The sequence below is a fragment of the Dreissena polymorpha genome, chromosome 12, assembly GCF_020536995.1.
Source record: "Dreissena polymorpha isolate Duluth1 chromosome 12, UMN_Dpol_1.0, whole genome shotgun sequence".
Lineage (NCBI taxonomy): Eukaryota > Metazoa > Mollusca > Bivalvia > Myida > Dreissenidae > Dreissena > Dreissena polymorpha.
Window position 1 is genome coordinate 59,497,890 of NC_068366.1, and position 26,235 is coordinate 59,524,124.

Consider the following 26,235-nt stretch of genomic DNA (forward strand, 5'->3'; position numbering starts at 1 on the left):
TTCATATGTTTTGACCCTTTTATTACATTTAAGCGGCTTATTTTGCATTGTGATTGGGCATTTAAATGGACCCTTCTATATAATGAAAAAGACACTTGCTGCTATCATGTAAATTGCCTGAAATTGTTGCTGCCTTTTACAGGAAGAAGCAGATGCAGAAAATGATGCGGACTTTGATATGGGTGACATTGCCCGCCTCAGCTATAAATGGTCCAAGAAGGAGAAAGCAGGGTCTAGCAGCGGTAGTGGAAGATCAAGATCCAACTTCATACCGGGAGAAAAGTATGTCATTTTGTCCCATTTCTATTCAGACATTGCACAAATGCCCCTGGGTATAAAACTTTATTTGAACTGTGTCAGATAAAACATCTCTGTTCTAATCTTGTTTAACAAAATGAACATTTTGTTAACACAAATCAAGTTTCTCTTTGTGATATTGTAAAAAAAAATCATAAGTTAAATGGTGGAAGGTGTTTTTAGCTCTCATGAGCACAAAGAGCTCAAGGTTAGCTGTTGTGATCACCCTATGTAAGGCGTTGTGCGGTGTGTTTATTCAACTTTTAGCTTGTCACTTATACAGAGGCCACAATTTTATCCATTCTTGATAAAACTTGGTCGGGATGTTTATCATGTTAATATCTAGGGCAACTTTAAATCTGGGTCAAGTGCATCCCAAACTAGGTCACTTGGTCAGATCTTGGCAAAACCTTGTTACCTCCGTAGAGTCCACATTTTTACTCAATCTTGACGAAACTTGGTGAGAATGTTTGTATTTACAATTTCTGTGTTGAGTTTCAATCATTGCGATGTGGATCCAAAAGTCACCAGGTGAAATCTTAGAAAAAAAACTTGTTACCACTCTCGAGGCCACATTTATGTTTCCTTATGAAATTTGGTCAGAATGATTATCTTGACAGAATCAAGGCCGAGCTCAAATCTGGGTCATGTGCATCCAAAAACAATGTAATAAGGTCAAATCTTAAATAACCTTGTATCCACTCTTAAGGCCTCATAAGAAAGGTTAAAGCTACAATCTCTAGGCTGAAGTTACATTTGGGACACGTTTGCAAAAATTATGCCTCTTTGTCAGAAAACCCACAATACCACAAAAGAAGCCACATTTATTAAACTTGATCCGAATATTTATTTTAGCAATAACAAGACCATGTTTAAATCTTGGTCAAGTGGGGTCTAAAACTGTGTTTCCACTTCAAATCTTTGACAATTGGTGTACCTTGGACTGAGGTAACGCTCCACGGCCATTATGGTCCTGTTGTTTTAAAGAAATTGTACAAATTCAATGATTCATCATTTGTTTTCAGGGATTTTGGTGGCTGGGAAAAGCATACCAAGGGGGTTGGAATGAAACTTATGCAAAAGGTTAATATTATTATAGTTTGTCTTGTCAAATATTTTTTTATAGTTTTTCTTGTTTTGACATATAATATATGAACAACACTTAAAAAAAAATCATGTATACATTCTTTATTATGCCCCCCTTCGAAGAAGAGGGGGTATATTGCTTTGCTCATGTCGGTCTGTCGGTCGGTCCGTCCACCAGGTGGTTGTCAGACGATAACTCAAGAATGCTTGGGCCTAGGATCATGAAACTTCATAGGTACATTGATCATGACTCGCAGATGACCCCTATTGATTTTGAGGTCACTAGGTCAAAGGTCAAGGTCACGGTGACCAGAAATAGTAAAATGGTTTTTGAATGATGACTCAAGAACGCATACGCCTAGGATCATGAAACTTCATGGGTAGATTGATCATGACTTGCAGATGACCCCTATTGATTTTGAGGTCACTAGGTCAAAGGTCAAGGTCACGGTGACCCGAAATAGTAAAGTGGTTTCCGGATGATAACTCAAGAACGCATACGCCTAGGATCATGATTCTTCATGGGTAGATTGATCATGACTCGCAGATGACCCCTATTGATTTTGAGGTCACTAGGTCAAAGGTCAAGGTCACGGTGACCCGAAATATTAAAATGGTTTTCGGATGATAACTCAAGAACGCATACGCCTAGGATCATGAAACTTCATAGGTAGATAGATCATGACTTGCAGATGACCCCTATTGATTTTGAGGTCACAAGGTCAAAGGTCAAGGTCACAGTGACCCGAAATAGTAAAATGATTTTCGGATGATAACTCAAGAACGCTTTTGCCTAGGATCATGACACTTCATAGGTACATTGTTCGTGACTCGCAGATGACCCCTATTGATTTTCAGGTCACTAGGTCAAAGGTCAAGGTCACGGTGACAAAAATCGTATTCACACAATGGCTGCCACTACAACGGAAAGCCCATATGGGGGGCATGCATGTTTTACAAACAGCCCTTGTTTTATTTGACTGTGAAATGATGTTTGTATAAAATATGAACAATGATGTTTTGTATTTATGCTAGGTTTCTAAAACATGGCACGGCCATATGGGAATGTGGGCATTATAAAAAATTTTGGCAGACAACATTGTGGTGGTATGATGCCAGAAATAAGTGAAAACTAAAATCTGCATTCCTAACTTAAAACTACTTAAGCAAGGTTAATGAAACTCATAGAGATCCTGTTCTTTCTCTGACAACGTTAACCTGTAAGGGGACTGGTGTTTTGTCTGTGACAAAGTTCTTTTTATGCTCCCGGATCAAATGATCGGGGGTATATTGTTTTTGGCCTGTCTGTCTGTGTGTCTGTCACTTAACTTTAACCTTGGCCATAACTTTTGCAATATTGAAGATAGCAACTTGATATTTGGCATGCATGTGTATCTCATGGAGCTGCACATTTTGAGTGGTGAAAGGTCAAGGTCATCCTTCAAGGTCAAAGGTTAAATATGGCTTTAAAGCGGCGCAATAGGGAGCATTGTGTTTCTGACAAACACATCTCTTGTTTTATATTCAGGTTTAACAAATAGTCAGCTGGTACATCATAGACATGAGGTTTTCAAATGTATGTTCCTGTTTTTTCTCATACCATTGTAAAAATTAAAATCTTTACTTACCATTTACACTAAATTCAAAAGTCTTTATGCACTAGATGGGTTTCGAAGTTGGCAAAGGTCTGGGGAAGAATAAGCAGGGTATTGTCATACCAGTTGAGGCAGTGAAACGCAAGGGAGCGAAGGCAGGCATTGGCTTACACGGTACTGAGCGCAGCGAGCGGTCCCTGGTAGACTTTCCCACGCAGGATAAGGATGAACAGGAAGAGGCGGAGTTTAAGGAACAGCTGTCACAGTGGAGGAAAGAACCGGAGGCATGTTACATTAAGGGAGTTTATGAAGTTATAGACTCGCTGTTTCCTTCATAGGAAATTCCATAACTGCTAATACAAAGACAAATACATAGCATTTGTATAGTGCAAACATTATTTACATATTCTTGTTGTGTTTGGGTAAACAAATGAAGTGTTACACATATAATTTCAGTGCTACTTTATTATAATAGAATGATAGAAGCATCAATAACTAACGACAAACTAACCAAGATCAGAGGTCAACATGCAGTTATATAGAACTTGGGGCGGAGCGTTGCTACGCTAGGCGTGGCGTAGGGGCATTATCTAAATGCACAACAATTCTATTGCCAACTGCTATCATAGATGTCCCATTTTGTAAGGATGTAAAAGTTAAAAGATCACTAATAAGGTCAATCTGTGTGATAACTTCTTTCACTTACTAATGTGGCATGTGAACATTTGATGAAAAATAACTTACCTTTCAAGCCTTAAATGTTAAACTAAATTTAATGTTTTAATGTGCAGATGACTTCCATGAAAATGTAAAAACTTCCATATTTTTTAACATTATGATCAAAACTTTCAAAATTTGCAGTCGCACAAGTACCAACTGACAGTTTTTGAATAGAATGAAAGTCTTGGTACATATAGTTGTAAAGCCACTTTTAATGGATGGATCATTACTTGATTGATACCTGTTTATACCAATACTTAATTATCTCTCAATAGTAATTGCTGGTTGTTTGGCAGGGAAAGAAGAAGAAAAAGGTTAAATACACATACAAGACGGCTCAAGAGGCTATAGAATCTGGCAGCAGCAAGAAGAAAGGGCTGAAAAGTCAGATGTCAAATGTCAAGGTCATCGATATGACGGGAAAAGAAAAGAAGGAATTCACAGGTAATCAAGCATGTATCCTGCATTGCAGATGCAATATAGGTATTAACACTCCTGAGCACAATGTGCTCATGATGAGCTTTTGTAATTACCTTTTGTCCCTTGTCCGTCATGTGTCCTCAATATTTACATTGTTAACACTCTATAAGTCACATTTATACTTGAATCTTCATGAAACTTAGTCAAAATATTTGTTTAAATGATACATGTACCTCAGCTGAGATCGAAAATGGTTTCAGTTCATTAAAAACATGCCTTAAATGAAAATCTTTATAAAAACTTGTTCGGGCAGTTTTACTTATATGGCTATCATAAAACCTTGAATATACAATTAAACTCCATTTATCGCCATGAAACTTGGTTACAAAATATGTTGTAACAACATTGTGCCCGAGTTCGAAAATTGTTCCAGTCCTTTGCAAAACATGGCTACCAGGGGGCTTGACAGTTTTCTTTAAATGTCAGATATAGATAAGTTGTACACACTATTGGCCACATTTATTGTCCAATCGTCATGAAACTTGGTCCGAACATTTGTTGCAATGAAATCTCGACTGAGTTTTGTACCATTTCATACATGACAACCACCTGAGTCTAGGTTTCTGCAAGATCTCATAGTGCATTCTTATTACATGTTCATCACTTCCATTTCATACATGACAACCACCTGACTCCAGGTTACCACACGATCTCGCAGCGCCACGATCGCCCGGATGATGAACCGGAGGAGTTTGGAGGGGGCCGTCGGGAGGTGTTCAGCATGCCAGAGCTGCTGCACAATCTGAACCTGCTGGTGGACATGAGTGAGGAGGACATCATCCACAATGACAGGAAGTACGGGTTGTTGGTGATTTGTAACCCTTTCCCACTCAGAGGCATGCTGCTTATCAGTGTATTAGGGTTGGAAATGAAGCCCTTGAAATGGAATCTATTAAGAAAGGTCTTTGTAATTTGATTTTCCAAGGGACTTCAATCAGGTCAAATTGTGTATCTGGGTGATAAAGGGTCAAACCCGCACAGGAAAGTGGTGTAAATAAACACACTGTCAGTCATTCCGTCGGCTTATCTGCTTTAAACACTATAAATTTGTGGACCGAACTACTTATACATTTCTCAAGCATTTAGATTGAAGATTAAAATATTTCATGCCCAATGATCCATAAATTCCCGAGTTATGTGCCCTTCAACCTTGTCATGGTCGTTGCAGTATTATAAAATGTTCTAGCTATTTGGAACAAACTTCTACCATGCGTTTAAAGCCATTAACTTGAATCTTAAAATATGTCACAATCATGCATTAAGGCCTGCTTTCCCAAAGCAAGGCTCATATGCAACTCATCTTGAAAGATTTTCTTTAAAATGTTGAGAAATGCAGATACATGCGTGAAGTGTAAGCAAGTTGTGTGAAGTCTTTACAAATGCAGCCTGGTACAATTTGCAGACTGAAGCATGATAAGGACCTGATAGTGAACATGGGCTATGAGAAAGAGAAGCTGGACTCTTTGTTGGAGCAGGAGGAGAAACAGATACAGAGGCTCACGAAGATACTGGACATCATTGCAACGTAAGAATGGGACACAACCATGTAGTAGATGTTGTAACTGAAATACTTGACATCATCTGGGAACACTTTTTATAACAGTTTACATCTTTGGACTCATTTACAGCTCTGCAATTATTATTGATAATTGTACTATAGAGTGTTTTCAAAGATTTTTCACAAAGTCATGTATTCCTGCGCTACCCCTCTATGGTTTCTTTGAAGAGTGAATGAGCGCACCAACCCTGGCTGCCCCAACCCTGTGACGTTGGACGAGTGCCTGGCAATATTCAGGATTCTGCAGAACGATTTCTACGCTGAGTACAAGATGTATGAGCTCGAATCATTGGCTGTAGCTCTTGTATTTCCAATCGTAAGTGCCACCTGATTATTGCTGATGGCTTTGGAGTTTTTAATGTTTTTCTATCCAAAAAATTTCACACAATTAAACTTTTCAGAAGTCAGTTGGAAAAAGACAAATTAACTCACAAAATAAAATAAAAAAACTGCATTTAAATTGGTAAGATAGTAAAATAAAAATGAATTGGTAATTATTAATGTTAGTTTATGCACTTTTACAACCAATGCCCTTGTAAAATGCATTGATTTTTTTTGGTGTTCAGTGATTTTTATTTTAAAAAGCAATGGGCACTACAACGCTCTGACCAAAGGAATAGAGGGTTCGTTCATCCTTTGTTATTTTTGTATTTAACCATAAAGTTTCAGTTTGGAATCGTAGCAAGTATAAGAATAGTCAAGTCTGCTTTGAATCCCTGGTTAAATGGACTTTAATGTGTAATAGTATTTGACTATTAAAAAACAACACTAGAAATAATTTGACATTTATTTGTCTTCATGGCCAGATCCTTATGTTATTCTATGTACCAATTGACATTGACATATAAAACCGAATCTAATAAAATAAGCTTTATTCTCACTCTATGAAGTAATGCAAACGTATGCAGTTAAATGATGTCATGTAATGTTTAGTTTTTTGAAATCATGTTTTTCTTTTCATTATTAAGCCTGTTTTATTTACTTCATTTAGTAAAAAAGACATGAAACGATAGAATGCACTGGATAAGAATACTTGTTAACTATTGACATTTAGTTTTGACATAAGATAAGTTTATTTACTCAATGTAAAACATGTACATTTCTTCCTTGCGTCTATTTTTTCATGTCTTCAAATCTTCTCTTAATGAAACCTCATATATCTGGTACAAACCCAGCGTTTCCCATGTCTTTTTTTTTACCTAGGGGGCAATACAGATAAATTTATAAATTTAAGTCTGGTTATTGGTTATTTTAAAACCTTTAACTTTCCAATTCAAATGCTCCCAGATGGGGGACTACTTCAAGACGTGGAGCCCCCTTGGTAACCCTGGTTACGGCGTGTCGGTTGTCAAGGAGTGGCAGTACATGCTGGGTGATCCCAACCACGTGTACGTGAAGGACCAGAACAACATGGACGTCTACCAGAGACTCATCTGGGACATCTGGCTTCCACACGTACGCAGCGCAGTGCTGTGAGTGCATGTTCATTATTTGGGTGGGGGTGGGGGGGGGGGGGGTTACCACATGTTCTTAGAGTCTTTCTTATTTATTGTTGTAATCAATGCTTCCCTAAAAGTGTGCATTTATAGATGCGACATTCATAAGCCAGGCTGGTTGAATTTCTACTAGGTAGTATTACATCACTTTCTCCAGGCAATCTGGCTTCTTATGAGCATGAAGGATGGTTTTATGTTGACAGTCATTTCAATTGAAGTGGAATCCTGCTTTTTTGATGAACATGTATACAAGTACATTAGTGTGATGTGTTGATAATCTGATTATGATACCACTATTTAACTATCTCCAAACCATTTCTTACAAGGATGTGGAATATACATAAATGTGATCAGCTTTTAACCTTTTCTCGCCAGAACGTGGAATGTTCATAACTGTTATCCCCTGTGAACTATTGTAGACATTCATATACAGAATAAATTCATATACAGAATAATAATTGTATTCCTCTACGATAAATAACATTGTTACACCATGTTCTTGTCAGGACGTGGAATGTGCGTAACTGTGACCCTCTGATAGAGCTACTGGAGACTTGGATGCCAGTGCTGCCCATGTGGGTGATGGAGAACATTCAGGATCAGCTGGTCATCCCGCGCCTGATGGCCGAGGTGGAGGCATGGAACCCCCTCACTGACACTGTACCCATACACTCCTGGCTACACCCATGGCTGCCCCTCATGAGTAAGTGAATGTAGATAGAGTCATACCCCCTCACTGACACTGTACCCATACACTCCTGGCTACACCCATGGCTGCCCCTCATGAGTAAGTGAATGTAGATAGAGTCATCCCCCCTCACTGACACTGTACCCATACACTCCTGGCTACACCCATGGCTGCCCCTCATGAATAAGTGATTGTAGACAGAGTCTACCCCTAACTAACACTGTACTCATACACTCCTGGCTACACCCATGGCTGCCCCTCATGAGTAAGTGATTGTAGACAGAGTCACCCCTCACTGACACTGTATCCATACACACCTGGCTACACCCATGGCTGCCTCTCATGAGTAAGTGATTGTAGACAGAGTCACCCCTCGCTGACACTGTATCCATACACTCCTGGCTACACCCATGGCTGCCTCTCATGAGCAAGTGATTGTAGACAGAGTCACCCCCTCACTGACACTGTATCCATACACTCCTGGCTACACCCATGGCTGCCTCTCATGAGTAAGTGATTGTAGACAGAGTCACCCCTCACTGACACTGTATCCATACACACCTGGCTACACCCATGGCTGCCTCTCATGAGTAAGTGATTGTAGACAGAGTCACCCCTCACTGACACTGTATCCATACACTCCTGGCTACACCCATGGCTGCCTCTCACGAGCAAGTGATTGTAGACAGAGTCACCCCCTCTCTGACACTGTACCCATACACTCCTGGCTACACCCATGGCTTCCCCTCATGAGTAAGTGATTGTAGACAGAGTCACCCCCTCACTGACACTGTACCCATACACTCCTGGCTACACCCATGGCTGCCTCTCATGAGTAAGTGATTGTAGACAGAGTCACACCCTCACTGACATTGTACCCATACACTCCTGGCTACACCCATGGCTGCCTCTCATGAGTAAGTGATTGTAGACAGAGTTATCCCCTCACTGACACTGTACCCATACACTCCTGGCTACACCCATGGCTGCCTCTCACGAGTAAGTGATTGTAGACAGAGTCACACCCTCACTGACACTGTACCTATACACTCCTGGCTACACCCATGGCTGCCCTTCATGAATAAGTGATTGTAGACAGAGTCTACCCCTAACTAACACTGTACTCATACACTCCTGGCTACACCCATGGCTGCCCCTCATGAGTAAGTGATTGTAGACAGAGTCACCCCCTCACTGACACTGTATCCATACACTCCTGGCTACACCCATGGCTGCCTCTAATGAGTAAGTGATTGTAGACAGAGTCACCCCTCACTGACACTGTATCCATACACTCCTGGCTACACCCATGGCTGCCTCTCATGAGCAAGTGATTGTAGACAGAGTCACCCCCTCTCTGACACTGTACCCATACACTCCTGGCTACACCCATGGCTTCCCCTCATGAGTAAGTGATTGTAGACAGAGTCACCCCCTCACTGACACTGTACCCATACACTCCTGGCTACACCCATGGCTGCCTCTCATGAGTAAGTGATCGTAGACAGAGTCACCCCCTCACTGATATTGTACCCATACACTCCTGGCTACACCCATGGCTGCCTCTCATGAGTAAGTGATTGTAGACAGAGTTATCCCCTCACTGACACTGTACCCATACACTCCTGGCTACACCCATGGCTGCCCCTTATGAGTAAGTGATTGTAGACAGAGTCACTCCCTCACTGACACTGTACCCATACACTCCTGGCTACACCCATGGCTGCCTCTCATGAGTAAGTGATTGTAGACAGAGTCACCCCCTCACTAACACTGTACTCATACACTCCTGGCTACACCCATGGCTGCCTCTCATGAGTAAGTGATTGTATACAGAGTCACCCCCTCACTAAAACTGTACTCATACACTCTTGGCTACACCCATGGCTGCCCCTCATGAGTAAGTGATTGTAGACAGAGTCATTCCCTCACTGACACTGTACCCATACACTTCTGGCTACACCCATGGCTGCCTCTCATGAGTAAGTGATTGTAGACAGAGTCATACCCTCACTGACACTGTACCCATACACTCCTGGCTACACACATGGCTGCCCCTCATGAGTAAGTGATTGTAGACAGAGTCACCCCCTCACTAACACTGTACCCATACACTCCTGGCTACACACATGGCTCCCTCTCATGAGTAAGTGATTGTAGACAGAGTCAACATTCACTGACACTGTACTCATACACTCTTGGCTACACCCATGGCTGCCCCTCATGCGTAAGTGATTGTAGACAGAGTCACTCCCTCACTGACACTGTACCCATACACTCCTGGCTACACCCATGGCTGCCTCTCATGAGTAAGTGAGTGTAGACAGAGTCACCCTCTCACTGACACTGTACCCATACACTCCTGGCTACACCCATGGCTGCCTCTCATGAATAAGTGATTGTAGACAGAGTCACCATTCACTGACACTGTACTCATACACTCCTGGCTACACACATGGCTCCCTCTCATGAGTAAGTGATTGTAGACAGAGTCACCCCCTCACTAACACTGTACCCATACACTCCTGGCTACACCCATGGCTGCCTCTCATGAATAAGTGATTGTAGACAGAGTCACCCCCTCACTGACACTGAACCCATACACTCCTGGCTACACCCATGGCTGCCTCTCATGAATAAGTGATTGTAGACAGAGTCACCCCCTCACTGACACTGTACCCATACACTCCTGGCTACACCCATGGCTGCCTCTCATGAATAAGTGATTGTAGACAGAGTCACCCCCTCACTGACACTGTACCCATACACTCCTAGCTACACACATGGCTGCCCCTCATGAGTAAGTGATTGTAGACAGAGTCACCCCCTCACTGACACTGTACCCATACACTCCTGGCTATACCCATGGCTCCCTCTCATGAGTAAGTGATTGTAGACAGTCACCCCCTCACTGACAACATACACTTACACTCCTGGCTACACCCATGGCTGCCTCTCATGAGTAAGTGATTATAGACAGAGTCACCCCCTCACTGACAACGTACCCTCACACTCCTGGCTACACCCATGACTGCCTCTCATGAGTAAGTGATTATAGACAGAGTCACACCTTCACTAACACTGTACCCATACACTCCTGGCTACACCCATGGCTGCCCCTCATGAGTAAGTGATTGTAGACAGAGTCACCCTCTTACTAACACTGTACCCATACACTCCTGGCTACACCCATGGCTGCCAATCTCTCATGAGTAAGTGATTGTAGACAGAGTCACCCCCTCACTAACACTGTACCCATACACTCCTGGCTACACCCATGGCTGCCTCTCATGAGTAAGTGATTGTAGACAGATGCTTAAACTTTTGTGGCCTCTGATGGCTCTATATTTTTAAATAAATTTGTTCAGATATTAAAATTTAAAAGTTGAAATTTTATTTAATAAATTAGCTTATCTGAGCACTTTGCATTCATGAGTTATTGTGGTTGGATTATAACTCAGTTTCTTAAATTGGTATTTAAGATACACAATTTTATTCAAAGCCTTAAATGAAAGATATTACTTACCTTAACTGACAACAAACTAAACGCATATTCCTAACATTTTCTTGCAGAAGACAAACTAGAGCCTCTGTACGCACCGATCCGTCACAAGCTCGGTAATGCCCTCACCAACTGGCACCCGTCTGACAGCTCTGCCAAGGTTATCCTCAAGCCCTGGAACGGGGTGTTCAGGGACGGCCACATGGAGGTGTTTCTACGGAAACACATCGTGCCCAAACTGGAGCTGTGCCTGCAGGAGTTTCCCATCAACCCTCATCAGCAGACATTAGGTAGGATATCAACCCTTATCAGCAGACATTAGGTAAGATATAAACCCTCATCAGCAGACATTAGGTAGGATATCAAACCTCATTAGCAGACATTAGGAAGGATATCAACCCTCATCAGCAGACATAAGGTAGGATATCAACACTCATCAGCAGACATTAGGTAGGATATCAACCCTCATCAGCAAACATTAGTAAGATATCAACCCTTATCAGCAGACATTAGGTAGGATATCAGCCCTCATCAGCAGACATAAGGTAGGAAATCAACCCTCATCAGCAGACATTAGGTAGGATATCAACCCTCATCAGCAGACATTAGGTAGGATATCAACCCTCATCAGCAGACATTAGGTAGGAGATCAACCCTCATCAGCAGACATTAGGTAGGATATCAACCATCATCAGCAGACATTAGGTAGGATATCAACCCTCATCAGCAGACATTAGGTAGGAAATTCACCCTCATCAGCAGACATTAGGTAGGAAATCAACCCTCATCAGCAGACATTAGGTAGGATATCAACCCTCATCAGCAGATGATATGTAGAAAATCAACCCTCATCAGCAGACATTAGGAAGGATATCAACCCTCATTAGCAGACATGCAGGATATCAACCCTCATCAGCAGACATTAGGGAGGATATCAACCCTCTTCTTCAGACATCATGTAGGATATCAACCCTCATCAGCAGACATTAGGTAGGATATCAACCCTCATCAGCAGACATTAGGTAGGATATCAACCCTCATCAACAGACATTAGGTAGGATATCAATCCTCATCAGCAGACATTAGGTACGATATCAACCCTCATCAGCAGACATTAGGAAGGATATCAACCCTCATCAGCAGACATTAGGTAGGATATCAACCCTCATCAGCAGACATTAGGTAAGATATCAACCCTCATCAGCAGACATTAGGAAGGATATCAACCCTCATCAGCAGACATTAGGTAGGATATCAACCCTCATCAGCAGACATAAGGTAGGATATCAACCCTCTTCAGCAGACATTAGGTAGGATATCAACCCTAATCAGTAGACATTAGGAGGATATCAGACTCTTAAGAGGTTTAACACCAAAAATATTTGCTTAAAGTTTCTCAACTGCTAATCAGCATGGAATCATGATAGAGTGGGTTAGTAACTGTCTCAGAGATGCATGGGTAATGCACTGTTTCAGAGCCGTTGAACTGGGTGTTTACCTGGACAGACATGATCTCCCTACGATACATGGTGCCCGTGTTTGAGAAGTGCTTCTTCTCTCGCTGGCTGCAGGTGCTCTGCACGTGGCTTGGCAACATGCCAAACTATGAGGAGGTCACCAAGTGGTACCTTGGCTGGAAGAGTGTCTTCTCAGAGCAGTACATGTCACACCCAGTGATCAAGGGTAAGCTTTCCATTTGTAGCTCACATAATGAGGCTAAGCTCATGGAAAACTGGGCCTAATGCATGTGCGTAAAGTGTCATCCCAGACTAGCCATCAGTGTTTTTCGCCATTTTGAGGGCAAAATGTACTCTAGAAATGTTTATTTTATATACATGCATTAAGCCCAGTTTTCCCAGAAGCGTCTCATTTTATGAAAGTTGAGGTCAATAATGTACTAAAGAGATGTTCATTTTACTCACATGCATTAACCCCAGTTTTCCCATAACCCATCTCATATTATAAAACTTGAGGTCAATATGTACTTAAGAGATGTTCATTTTACTCAAATGCATTTAGCCCAGTTTTCCCATAACCCATCTGATATTATAAAACTTGAGGTCAATATGTACTTAAGAGATGTTCATTTTACTCAAATGCATTTAGCCCAGTTTTCCCATAACCCATCTCATATTATAAAACTTGAGGTCAATATGTACTTAAGAGATGTTCATTTTACTCAAATGCATTTAGCCCAGTTTTCCCATAACCCATCTGATATTATAAAACTTGAGGTCACTATGTCCTCTAGAGATGTTCACGAAGGCTCTGGACATGATGAACCGCGCTGTGTCAGGTCACTTCCAGCCTGGGGTCAAGGAGAACATGGCGTACTTCACTCTTAATGAGCGCAGAACCATCGGGGAGCCGGCCACGTCTCGATCCAACTCACCTGCCACCTCCATTCCACAGACTGCGCCTTTTGAGGTACGTTCATTGGTGTAAGGTCAAAACAGAAGTGTTTTGTGTGACATTTAAAAGTGACTACATAGAGGAAACAACCACCAACTTTAATGACAATATCCACCATATAGTAATTAGCAATAATTGTGTTTCTTTGTATCAATATTTTTTAGATGTTTTATGGTTCTCATTGTTTGCTCAACTTATGTTATAACAATGGTGTTCAAATGCATTATGAAAAAAATCTGGAAACTGTATCTTTTTCTTAAAAATATCTGTGAAGTTCACAATACTGCCTATATAAGACCGAGAATGTGAGAATGCTTGCCTCAAATTGCACCAGTGCAGAGTTTATAGATTTAAGGTCAGTTTGAGCTCTGACATTCACAAACCTTTGTTCGAAGCTGCTAGGCTGGGATTACTTTTCTACTTTTGTAGCCACCGGGCGTGAGAGCCTCCATGACAACCTACCCAGCAAGCTTCAGAGAACTCGTAGAACGCAAGGTAAATCAACAATAAATGTGTCAACTGTATAACTGTTATCTGTTTACTTCTGTAACATTAGGTTTGTTCTAAATGATAAGAGCCATGTGTAGTACTATTTAGTCACTTTTTATCCTTGTTATTTTTTTTTTAAAATAATTTTTTAATAATACTGTTTATTGCTTATTTGTCCAAAACTTTAGTGTGCTGTACAAAAACGTCCATTGTAAAACTGTTATCAGTTCTGCAATAATATAAAGTGTAGAACTGTTATCAGTATTACGAAAACATCACGTGTAAAACTGTTATCAGATCCATTGTTTTCCAACTCTTTAGTTTGTTCTTAAAAAAAAGTTTCATGTAATTGATAACACAAACAACTCCTAGAATCTGCATCCTATCATTTAATATAGATGCTTATTTTATTTGTCCACATTTTTCAGGCGGAGGAAAGCAACCTGGTGTTCCTACCAGTACCAGGGCGTACTCATGAGGCCAAGCAGGTGTACAGATGTGGGAGAGTGCTTGTGTACTTCGATCGAAGTGTTGTGTTCGTCATGGATGATAAAATGAACGCTTTTGTGCCGGTGTCATTACAGAAGCTTATTGAGATGGCAAAAGGGTGAATGAGTGATTCAGGCAGTTGTAAACATTTACAGGAGACTAAATGCTGAAATTATGGTTTAGAAGTGACTTCAATGCTGCAGTGTGTTGATGTAAATAAAATAGTGAACATTGGAATAGTAGTTTGATGATTGATTTAACTATCCAAATTCATTTTTCTTCAGAATGACTCACTTGTTAAAGGCATCAGCATACATTTTTGAAACTGTTTTGATACTTTTTAAACATAAAACATGGTTGCATACATTTCACAAAGTGTTTGACATTCCTACCCAATTAAGTTTTAACAAGAGCTTGTGGGAATATCATTAACATAAAATTAAGAGAGAACAACAATAAAAAACTGAAACAATGATAATGATATCAATCAACACCCAACTAACAGCCTTCTGACGATATGGCATGTTCTACGATTTATATAGAGAATAATAGGCGAGTGCTTTTTTCGTTTTCGTGCAGAGCATGATAAACCTGATCTACCATCAACACTAATCTATTATTCTATTTATCCCACTGTTTATTCAGTAAACCTTTTTATTTAAACAAAATTAGTTTTCATGAGTGTTTGTCGTACTTTGATAATGACTGTAGTGTAACCAAGGTCAGTGTATTACTCCGCGTTGCAAAAATAACCGCTGATCAAATAATCATTTTTTAAAATCAGAATATCATTCTGTGACAAAGAGCTAGTGCTATTAGTTTTATACGTGATATACAAGGAATTACATTTGTTTACAAAGTAGCCTAACAACGTAGCACTTGCCGTAGTTTATAGCAGAAATTTAATCAATGGCGCTTTAATCAACAGAATTCGCTGTAAAAGTGGGATAAAATCTTTTACAAATGTGCATAGTTTAATATCTGCAATAACATTTCAAGCTTCCATGAAAAATGTGTCTTTTCCAGTGTATCATTATATAACAACACAACCACACATGGCAAGCAACAAGTTTATTATTGTGAACACATTTGATAAGCACACACATACATGAATATGTATACATTTTGAACTGTGTTTTGTTTACATAATGATCTAGGAGAAATTCTAAATTCTTTGTTTCAATGGACAGACACACAGAGTGATTCTAGTACACCCTTCTTTGCCTCAAATCAAGGCTGGGGGTATAGATATGCAAAGTTTAGTAAATAACATCAACACAGTGAACTATAAATTTATTACATGTTACAACCATGATTACCTAATCAATTTGAGTTGTGCATGTGTTAAAATGGGGTTAAATGCATGTGCGTAAAGTGTCGTCCTAGATTAGCTTGTGCAGTCCACACAGGTTAATCTGGGACTATTCTTTCCTTTTTTTATTGAATTTGTAGTTTAAAGGAAGACTGTTCTTCATGAAAATTCAGTTTAGTAAGGAAATGTTGTCCTTGATTAGCCTGTGCAGACTGCACAGGCTAATCTGGCATGACACTTCCAGCACATGCATTAAACCCCCTTTTTACAGAGTGAGGCTGATTTTTGTACAGGTTTACAAGGTAATCATGGTCTGGTTCCATTATTTAAAATAACCAGACAATGAAATATAATAAGTTATAAAATAAAGGAAGCATGGGTGTGTTTTGGTGTAATTTATATTAGGGTTTTGCCTCTGAATTTCATTTCAAATCTATAATCTTGCATTGTTTGACTCTGTGTGATGAGAATATGGTTTCTGTTTTGAAAGTGAAAGGAACTGCATTTTAAGGCAAACCTGTATATATGGTGTGAAGGTAAAAAAGTAGGTACCTTTAAACAATGTAAACTTATAATTCTAATATAACAATAACGTCGTACAACAATTATTTCAAACAGACACTTTAGGGGTTCTTAAAGGATTTCAATATTAAACCTATTTTATGGATGCATTTTTTTGGTAAATTATATTGTACTATGTCATTTGTGATCAAATAAATGTGTTTTGATGTTCTAGTTTGACATACGCAAAAACATTAGCAAATAGCATTTCAATCCTATATACATTTTCAACAAAAATACTGCTAATTGATTACATGTACAAACAAAGTAGAGTGGAAGCGGTCTAAAAACTAAACACATCTTTGTGAAACACTTTAAGCCTGATGTAATGTTTCCTGCAATGTTCTTTCCAACAAGAAGGCAGTTGTACTTTAAAGGCAATTTTATTTTAACTCCCCTACAAACAAAATAGACCTGTGACATTATTGCCGAAACTTCAGGCTTAATATTGTGTATATATGGTCTTTCCAACAAATTGCAAACACAAGGATGACATCATTTTAAAAGTAACATTGTGGTCTTTGTATTTGATTTGTTTTTACCTCTTAAAGTAAAAGTGATTGTAAGGAATTTCTTTACCTCAAAGTTAAATAATTTCTTGAGTAAGTAGGGGTATAACTGAAGACTTTAATCTGTGTTATTTGTCCTGTAGTTTTATCATTTTGTAACAATACAGTGTTATAGAAATGAACGTACAATTAATTTTTTAGCGAGATACATCACTATGCAATTGAAAACTAATACCAGTTCTGGGCGGGTATGGTTTTACTATCCATATAAGGAAAACTGCCATCCCCACCCCAAGCAATTTCTTTTTTAACAGAAGAAATCATGTTCAAACTTGGCCAAGATATTATTTAAACACATGTTCTGACCAAGTGTTGCAAACTTTGAACAAAAAACGGGGCTTCTATTAATTGAAGTATTCACAAGGTTTCACTATTACCAAATAAGGAAAACTGCCCTGCTCTGTGGTGGTCATGTTTTTCAAGGGACCCAAACCAATTGCAAACTCAGCAGAGATATCATTAAAACAAGTGTTCTGAGCAAGTTTCAAGAATGGCAAAAAAACAACTTCTGCTAAAGCCATGTAAGTAAAAATGCCCCCCCCCCCTCTGGAGTCCATGCTTTTAAATGGACCGAACCAATTTGAAACACAGATGAGATATTATTAGAACACATGACTGGGCAAAAAATGTGACTGCTAGACTGTTCCCAAGAATATACTATAGGTATAACTAACCCCCCATCTAGAAAAGACACTGCACAGTAAGTAAAACATTTTGCGATATTGTCCAGGTTTGGTAAATTATAAACGAATGGCCAGACCATTGCCTGTGTTTTACAAATGGCTTCTTTCCAAAGAAGTCGTTTTGATTTAATTAAGTTATAGCTGTGCATGTTTCAGCCACGACACACCAGACAGCTTCCAGAATGTCCCTACCATGTTTAATGATACGACTGGCTAAACAATTTTCTGATGTTATATAAATGACTGTCAAATGGACACGCCACACAGTTTCTGCCGTTATATGAATGGCTGCCAGCCAGGGAAGAGTCGTGAGAGGTTGTGTGGGTTTCTAGCCTCCTGGATCAGGTGGTTCACCTGGCCCGACAGGCTAAGCTGCACCCCGTCCTCCAGCCCCTGCAGCTTCTGCTGTAACCGTAGCAACACACGCTCAGCCAGCTTGTTCACACTCTCCTGGGTGGAACCTGCAATAAGGGAGATGTCTGGGGATATAATTATTATTTAAGTCTCGCTTTGGGAAAAAGGGGTTTAAAGCATGTACATAGTGTTGGGCATCAAAAATCAAAGAAATTCAGAATGCTCAGAGCACAATGCTTTTGAAAGTTTAAAGGACTTTACAAAATGCTGAAATGGATTTGACATTCTGTGAAAGCAATATTTTACTCTATCACAAGCTTCAGACTCACTGTTTGTTTTCTCGCTGCTCTTTTCCGCGTATTCCATGGTAGTGATGTCGGCAACGTCCATGGTGTCGCTGCTGTCACCGCGGCGACGCTGCAACTCGTACGCCTTGGCGGGAGAGATGGTCCACGCGTGCAGGGGGTCATAGAGGAGCACCTCTAGAATGGTGAGCAGGGCCTCCTGGTTATGCCTCATTACCTCCATTGTCTTCTCACAGCACCTGAGAGAAGTAGAGCTTGTCATAGAATTGTCAAATATGTGATTGCACTGAACTGGTTTTATAAGATTTTGCTATGGTTCAAGAACAATGAAAACTTGTTCTGGGAAAACTGGGCTTAATGAAAGTGCGTAAAGTGTCGTCCCAGATTAGTCTATGCAGTTTGCAGAGGCTTATCGTAACGAAGAGAGTTTCTTTTAAGAAAAAAAATCCATAAAAACAAAAAGTGTCATCTCTGATTAGCCTGTGTGCAGACTGCACAGGCTAATCTGGGATAACACTTTATGCACTTGCATTAAGCCCAGTTTTCCCATAACAAGGCTCACTACCTAGTGACCTTATTATTACCCCACATGACCAAGTTTTTACCTTGGCCAAGATATCAATTGGACAATGTTCTAAACAAGCTTCATGAAGATTGGGCAATAAATGTTGCCTAAACAGTGTCTACATGCGTTTTCTTTGATTTGACCAAGGCAAGTGACCATGTTTTTTTTACCCCATGTGACCCTGCTTAAAAAATGGTCGAGATTTCATTACAAATGTACATCCATTAAATAAGAAAACATACCTTGTAGAACAAACAAAGATTTAAAGAGAATCAAAAGTACAAAGATTTTATGTATTAAACAAAATCAGCTTGAAATGGCAGTTCTGACTATTAACATTTAAACATGCAAATGCTTACTCATCAAAATGGACAAACAAGAGGGCCTGAAAGGCCCAAAGTCGCTCACCTGAGATAACAAGATATTATTGGGATAAATCTTCTGACCAAGTTTCACGAAGATCGGAAAATAAATGTGGCCTCTAGAGTGTTAACAAGTTTAACTATATCCATATAAGGAAAAATGCCCCGCTCCCTGGCAGCCATGTTTTTCAACCAACCGGCATCATTTTTAAACTCATCCAAGATATTATTGGGATGAATCTTCTGACCAAGTTTCATGAAGATCGGACACTAAATGTGGCCTCTAGAGTGTTAACAAGATTTTACTATAGCCATATAAGGAAAAATGCTCGCCCCTTGGAAGCCATTTTTTTCAAGCAATCATAATTATTTTCAAACTCATCCAAGATATCATTGAGACCAATCTTCAGACCAAATTTCATGAAGATTGGACAATAAATGTGGCCTCTAGAGTGTTAACAAGATTTTACTATAGCCATATAAGGAAAAATGCCCCACCCCTGGTGGCCATGTTTTTAAAGCAACCAAAACCATTTTCGAACTCATCCAAGATATCATTGGGACAAATCTTCTGAGCAAGTTACATGATGATCGGAAAATAAATGTGACCTCTAGAGTGTTAACAAGGTTTTACTATAGCCATTTAAGGAAAATAGTCCTGCCCCTGTGGTGGCCATGTTTTTCAACCAACCGGCATCATTTTTGAACTCTTCCAAGATATTATTGGGATTAATCTTCTGATCGAGTTTCATGAAGATCGGACTATAAATGTGGCCTCTTGAGTGTTAACAAGATTTTACTATAGCCTTATATAGCCATATAAGGAAAAATGCCCCGCCCCTTGGCGGCCATGTTTTTCAAGCAAACGTAACCATTTTCGAACTCATCCAAGATATCATTAAGACAAATCTTCTGACAATTTCATCAAGATTGGACAATAAATGTGGCCTCTAGAGTGTTAACAAGGTTTTACTATAGCCATATAAGGAAAAATGCCCCGCCCCCTTGCGGCCATGTTTTTCAACCAACCGGCATCATTTTCGAACTCGTCCAAGATATTATTGGGATGAATCTTCTGACAAAGTTTCATGAAGATTGGACAATAAATGTGGCCTCTAGAGTGTTAACAAGATTTTAATATAGTCATATATAGCCATATAAGGAAAAATGCTTCGCCCCTTGGCAGCCATGTTTTTCAAGCAAAGGTTACCATTTCTGAACTCATCCAAGTTATCAGTGGGACAAATCTTTTGAGCAAGTTTCATGAAGATCGGAAAATTAATGTTGCCTCTAGAGTTTTAACAAGGTTTTACAATAGCCATATAAGGAAAAATGCCCCGCCCCCTGGCGGCCATGTTTTTCAACCAACCGACATCATTTTCAAACTCGTCCAAGATATTATTGGGATTGAATCTTCTGACCAAGTTTTATGAGGATCGGACAATAAATGTGGCCTCTAGAGTGTTAACAAGATTTTGCTATAGCCATATTTAGCCATATAAGGAAAAATGCCCCGCCCCTTGGCAGCCATGTTTTTCAAGCAAACGTCACCATTTTCGAACTCATCCAAGATATCATTGAAACCAATCTTCTGACCAAATTTCATGAAGATTGGACAATAAATGTGGCCTCTAGAGAGTGAACAAGGCAAATGTTGACGTCGCACGACGGACGACAGACAACGGACAAAAGGCAATCACAAAAGCTCACCATGAGCATGTTGTGCTCAGGTGAGCTAAAAATATTTAACATTTTTCCTATAGTTTAAAAGTACCTTTAAGAAGTGCATATTCAATATTCAGCATAATATATCATTTCTAAACGAATCTGTGTAGGCAGTTAACATTCACCAAAGTAAATATCTTACCTTCTAAAGACGCCTTCCACCCCAGATGCACCCATGGCATCCTCTATGTCCCGAGTGAGACGGAACGGTACGGTCTCGGGGGTGGGGAGGATCTCGCCCTGTTCGAAGGCCACGCCCAGGTCAATGTGCACCAGCTCAGCAGTGTTCTTGTCTATCAGGATGTTCTGTGGGTGCCGGTCACCAAGGCCAAGAATGTAGCCCACTGAAAACATGATAAAACAAATGTATGTATAAATATATTAGAGTCGTGCTCTGTGAAATCGGGGTTAAATGCCTAAAGTGTTTACAGTACAGCTTTTACAGTATTTTTATTTAAATCAAATCTCTTCTTAATTAAAATCCAGTTTTGACGGAAAGTGTCGTCCCTGATTAGCCTCTTTGGACTGTGCAGGCTTATCTAGGACAACACTGTAAGCACATGCATTAAGCCCAGTTTTCTCAAAACAAAGCTAAAACAAGAGCTTGTCACAGTAGTGCCAAATCCCCGCCGAAATGTGTTTGCTTGTATGACATTTGTTTCAGAGAGTAGAATAATATTTGTAAAAACAAATAAAGGGAGATAATTCATTATGCTCCGGACAAAAATTTACTTTGAAATTAAATAAAGGGATAGTATTCAAACACTAAGGTAGATAGAGTTATGGTTCTTAGTCACTGCACTTCTCCTACTTGCCATCTGTTTAAGTTTCAAGTAAATCCCTTCAGTAGATTATGCTCCGGACAAAAATTTACTTTAAAATTATATAAAAAGGGAGATAATTCAAAAACTAAGGAAGATAGTTATGGTTTTGGTCTCTGCACTTCTGCTAGTTGCCATATGTTTATATTTCAAGTTTCAAGTAAATCCCTTTAGAAGATTTAGAGTTATGCTCCGGAAAAAATTTACTTTAAAGTTATATAAAAGGGGAGATAATTCAAAAACTAAGGTAGATAGAGTTATGGTTCTTAGTCACTGCACTTGTCCTACTTGCCATCTGTTAATATTTTAAGTTTCAAGTAAATCCCTTCAGTAGATTTGGAGTTATGCTCCGGACAAAACTTTTCTTTAAAATTATATAAAAGGGGAGATAATTCAAACACTAAAGTAGATAGAGTTGTGGTTCTAGGTCACTGCACTTCTCCTAGTTGCCATCTGTTTATATTTCAAGTAAATCCCTTCACTAGATTAAGAGTTATGCTCCAGACAAAAATTTACTTTAAAATTATATAAAAGGGGAGATAATTCAAAAACTAAGGTAGATAGAGTTGTGGTTCTTGGTCACTGCACTTCTCCTAGTTGCAATCTGTTTATATTTCAAGTTTCAAGTAAATCCCTTTAGTATATTTAGAGTTATGCTCCAGACAAAAATTTACTTTAAAGCTATATAATAGGGGAGATAATTCAAAAACTAAGGTAGATAGAGTTATGGTTCTTGGTCACTGCACTTCTCCTAGTTGCCATCTGTTTATATTCTAAGTTTAAAGTAAATCCATTGAATAGATTTGGAGTTATGCTCCGGACAAAGTTTCAGCCGGACGGACAGAGGGACAGGATCAATAACTATATCCCCTCCAAATTTTTGTTCGGCAGGGATAATAAAAAAGGAGATAATTCAAAAACTAAGGTAGAGAGAGTTGTGGTTCTTGGTCACTGCACTTCTCCTAGTTGCCATCTGTTTATATTTCAAGTTTCAAGTAAATCCCTTTAGAATATTTAGAGTTATGCTCCGGACAAAAATTTACTTGAAAGTAATATAAAAGGGGAGATAATTCAAAAACTAAGGTAGATAGAGTTATGGTTCTTGGTCACTGCACTTCTCCTAGTTGCCATCTGTTTATATTCCAAGTTCAAAGTAAATCCATTTAATAGATTTGGAGTTATGCTCCAGACAAAATTTACTTTAAAGTATTATAAAAGGGGAGATAATTCAAAAACTAAGGTAGACAGAGTTATGGTTCTTAGTCACTGCACTTTTCCTACTTGCCATCTGTTTATATTTCAAGTTTCAAGTAAATCCCTTCAGTAGATATAGAGTTATGCTCCGGACAAAAATTTACTTTAAAATTATATAAAAGGGGAGATAATTCAAAAACTAAGGTAGATAGAGTTTTGGTTCTTTGTCACTGCACTTCTCCTAGATGCCATCTGTTTATATTTCAAGTTTCAAGTAAATCCCTTCAGTAGATTTAGAGTTATGCTCCGGACAAAAATTTACTTTAAAATTATATAAAAGGGGAGATAATTAAAAAACTAAGGTAGATAGAGTTGTGGTTCTTGGTCACTGCACTTCTCCTAGTTGCCATCTGTTTATATTTCAAGTTTCAAGTAAATCCCTTTAGTATATTTAGAGTTATGCTCCGGACAAAAATTTACTTTAAAGTTATATAAAAGGGGCGATAATTCAAAAACTAAGGTAGATAGAGTTATGGTTCTTGGTCACTGCACTTCTCCTAGTTGCCATCTGTTTATATTCTAAGTTTTAAGTAAATCCATTGAATAGATTTGGAGTTATGCTCCGGACAAAGTTTCAGCCGGACGGACAGGACCAATTACTATATCCCCTCCGAATTTTTTTTCAGCGGGGATAATAATTATTATTTCCTATTAACTACGACCAATTTGGTCCTGTAATGATCCTTTTTTATAAACATTAGTTTCATCATATCTGTGTTTTTAGAAAACGTTCATTAGATACTATTATTAGAGCATAATGCTCATATGTTTCCTATCCTAACATTGATGAACACCAATCGAATGCTCACCGCGCTATTAAAAAATAGTGTCAATTAAGCAATAATATAATAAAGTCTGTCAATGTTTCACTTTCTGTATGACACCATGGTCCATATATGGATAACTGATTATGTCACTGAATGGTTCTTGTCCAAAAAATGTTCTGTCTACAGCACTAGATGAAGTTTTACAACTAATTCTTCCATCACTTTGTCATCAAATACTTGAAAGAGCTGATGGAAAATATTGTTTAATTGAACATGTCTATTTCAATGCTTATGGATATTGCATATTTCTGGATTCCCTTAAATTCAGCACAAGTAAATGATTTTCAGACAATTACTTTGTTCTCAGACAATTGAAGAATAACAAACAGTAGGTTTCACTGACTTCTTTTGTTTTCCAGTTTTTTGTAGTAACTGCATTTTGCAGTAATAATGTAGTTTATAAAATTATCTTAAAGCATTACACACACAAAAAGTTGTCAGGGCAATACAGTACAATGTCATGCAATGCAATCATGCACACATACTTAATTTTTACGGGGAAAATATTTGTAGTTAAAAATACGTTGAAATTCTTTGCCTTGTAAAATGTTCACAAATGGCTATATTATTGATACATGTATTCCTAAAATAACAAAATTACTTGTTCATTAGGTCTAAAATAGCCATAAACAAACTAAAAATATAATCAACAGCCGAGGGTAATTAACATGTTCAAGGATGGTGATATAATTTGACAAGAGTCTTGTGCCAGACCTATAGAATTAGTGGCCACACTCCGGGTGTAACCCAGGCGACGCTGAAACCAGACTGGCGGGTCAGGGAAGTTTTCCAGGAAAAAGTGACGGAACACAGGCTGGAACTTTGCACAGATCTGCAGGTATGCCTTTAGTTTACCCTCGGGAGTTGACGCAGTCTGAAAATAGAACACATAGCGTGTTTTTTTTTGAAATGTTAAGTACATTTTGAAACCATAGGAGTTCAGGTTGTGTATACATTCAAACACTGAACATTTTTCTACATTCTGAGTAAATTCTTTAATCAGAAGTTTGAGAATGAGCTGGTGAAAACTGCCTGGGACCATTTTTTCAACAAGAAAAGGTCACAGGTTTGTTTCTTTTGAATAAATATTGAAACCACTTGAGTTAAGGATCTACGGTACATACACAAATAAAATTTAAGACTTAAGTAAATGAGGAAGGGTTTTAAAATGACCATGGTTCAAAAGTGTGTAATTTTAAACTTATTGTCTTAGTTTTTTAAATATTCTTCATTTAAAACAAAAAAAGAAACAAAGTATTTACTTTGAGTCCCCAATTGTGTTATTTTCTATTTTTAAGTCTAACATAGGTCCTGTTCAATTTAGTCAGAAACCTTTTTGCTAGGATAATCATGACAAGATTGAGTTAATTTTCATAACTTCACAATGGTTTGCACACACATGTTCAAAGCTACTGTTATTTGCTTTTGGCACAATATTTGCAAAATATAGGCATTCTAAAGATGTTCAGAGGGGCAGGAAGTGGAAACCAACTAAAGCAGAACCATGATCTTTCCTTACAGTGGTATACACACGTGTCCATGCACACAGTCACGTGTTTCCTTACAATGGTATACACATGTGTCCATGCACACAGTCACGTGTTTCCTTACAATGGTATACACACGCGTCCATGCACACAGTCATGTGTTTCCTTACAATGGTATACACACGTGTCCATGCACACAGTCATGTGTTTCCTTACAATGGTATACACACGTGTCCATGCACACAATCATGTGTTTCCTTACAATGCACACTTGTCCATGCACACAGTCATGTGTTTCCTTACAATGCACACTTGTCCATGCATACAGTCATGTGTTTCCTTACAATTGTATACACAGGTGTCCATGCACACAATCATGTTTTTCTTACAATGGTATACACACGTGTCCATGCACACAGTTGTGTGTTTCCTTACAATGGTATGCACACCTATCTATACATACCATCATGTTTTTCCTTAAAATGGTATGCACACCAGTCCATACATATCATCATGTTTTTCCTTAAAATGGTATGCATACATACTGCCATGCACCACAATCTTTCCTTACAATGTATGTACACCTGTCCATACATAT

At 39.0% G+C, this 26,235-nt stretch overlaps 2 protein-coding genes and 2 long non-coding RNA genes across 7 annotated transcripts in view; 3 read left to right on the forward strand and 1 right to left on the reverse strand.

Annotated features, from left to right (window-relative positions):
* LOC127852743 (tuftelin-interacting protein 11-like) overlaps positions 1-15,049 on the forward strand; it is a 30,446-nt gene extending 15,397 nt beyond the window's left edge. For both annotated transcript variants that reach the window (XM_052386703.1, XM_052386702.1), the window contains exons 4-17: positions 143-282; positions 1,323-1,380; positions 3,047-3,262; positions 3,995-4,142; positions 4,817-4,973; positions 5,581-5,703; positions 5,905-6,052; positions 7,024-7,208; positions 7,739-7,935; positions 11,494-11,712; positions 12,899-13,105; positions 13,674-13,849; positions 14,264-14,329; positions 14,752-15,049. In XM_052386703.1, the coding sequence (XP_052242663.1) occupies positions 143-282; positions 1,323-1,380; positions 3,047-3,262; positions 3,995-4,142; positions 4,817-4,973; positions 5,581-5,703; positions 5,905-6,052; positions 7,024-7,208; positions 7,739-7,935; positions 11,494-11,712; positions 12,899-13,105; positions 13,674-13,849; positions 14,264-14,329; positions 14,752-14,934 (2,223 nt within the window). In that variant the 3' untranslated portion in view covers positions 14,935-15,049. The remainder of the gene's footprint in view (positions 1-142; positions 283-1,322; positions 1,381-3,046; positions 3,263-3,994; positions 4,143-4,816; positions 4,974-5,580; positions 5,704-5,904; positions 6,053-7,023; positions 7,209-7,738; positions 7,936-11,493; positions 11,713-12,898; positions 13,106-13,673; positions 13,850-14,263; positions 14,330-14,751) is intronic.
* On the forward strand, positions 11,978-12,560 carry LOC127852745 (uncharacterized). Its single transcript, XR_008036241.1, has 3 exons — positions 11,978-12,063; positions 12,413-12,444; positions 12,509-12,560. It is a non-coding gene; the product is annotated as an uncharacterized LOC127852745 (long non-coding RNA).
* Positions 15,050-15,870: 821 nt separating the features above from the next.
* The window catches only part of LOC127852742 (serine-protein kinase ATM-like), a 98,325-nt gene continuing 87,960 nt past the window's right edge, over positions 15,871-26,235 (reverse strand). For all 3 annotated transcript variants that reach the window (XM_052386701.1, XM_052386699.1, XM_052386700.1), the window contains 4 exons: positions 24,865-25,024; positions 21,391-21,592; positions 18,621-18,835; positions 15,871-18,398 (listed from right to left, as the gene is read on the reverse strand). In XM_052386701.1, coding sequence (XP_052242661.1) covers positions 18,214-18,398; positions 18,621-18,835; positions 21,391-21,592; positions 24,865-25,024 — 762 coding nt within the window. In that variant the 3' untranslated portion in view covers positions 15,871-18,213. The remainder of the gene's footprint in view (positions 18,399-18,620; positions 18,836-21,390; positions 21,593-24,864; positions 25,025-26,235) is intronic.
* Positions 23,295-23,934, forward strand: LOC127852744 (uncharacterized). Its single transcript, XR_008036240.1, has 2 exons — positions 23,295-23,467; positions 23,626-23,934. It is a non-coding gene; the product is annotated as an uncharacterized LOC127852744 (long non-coding RNA).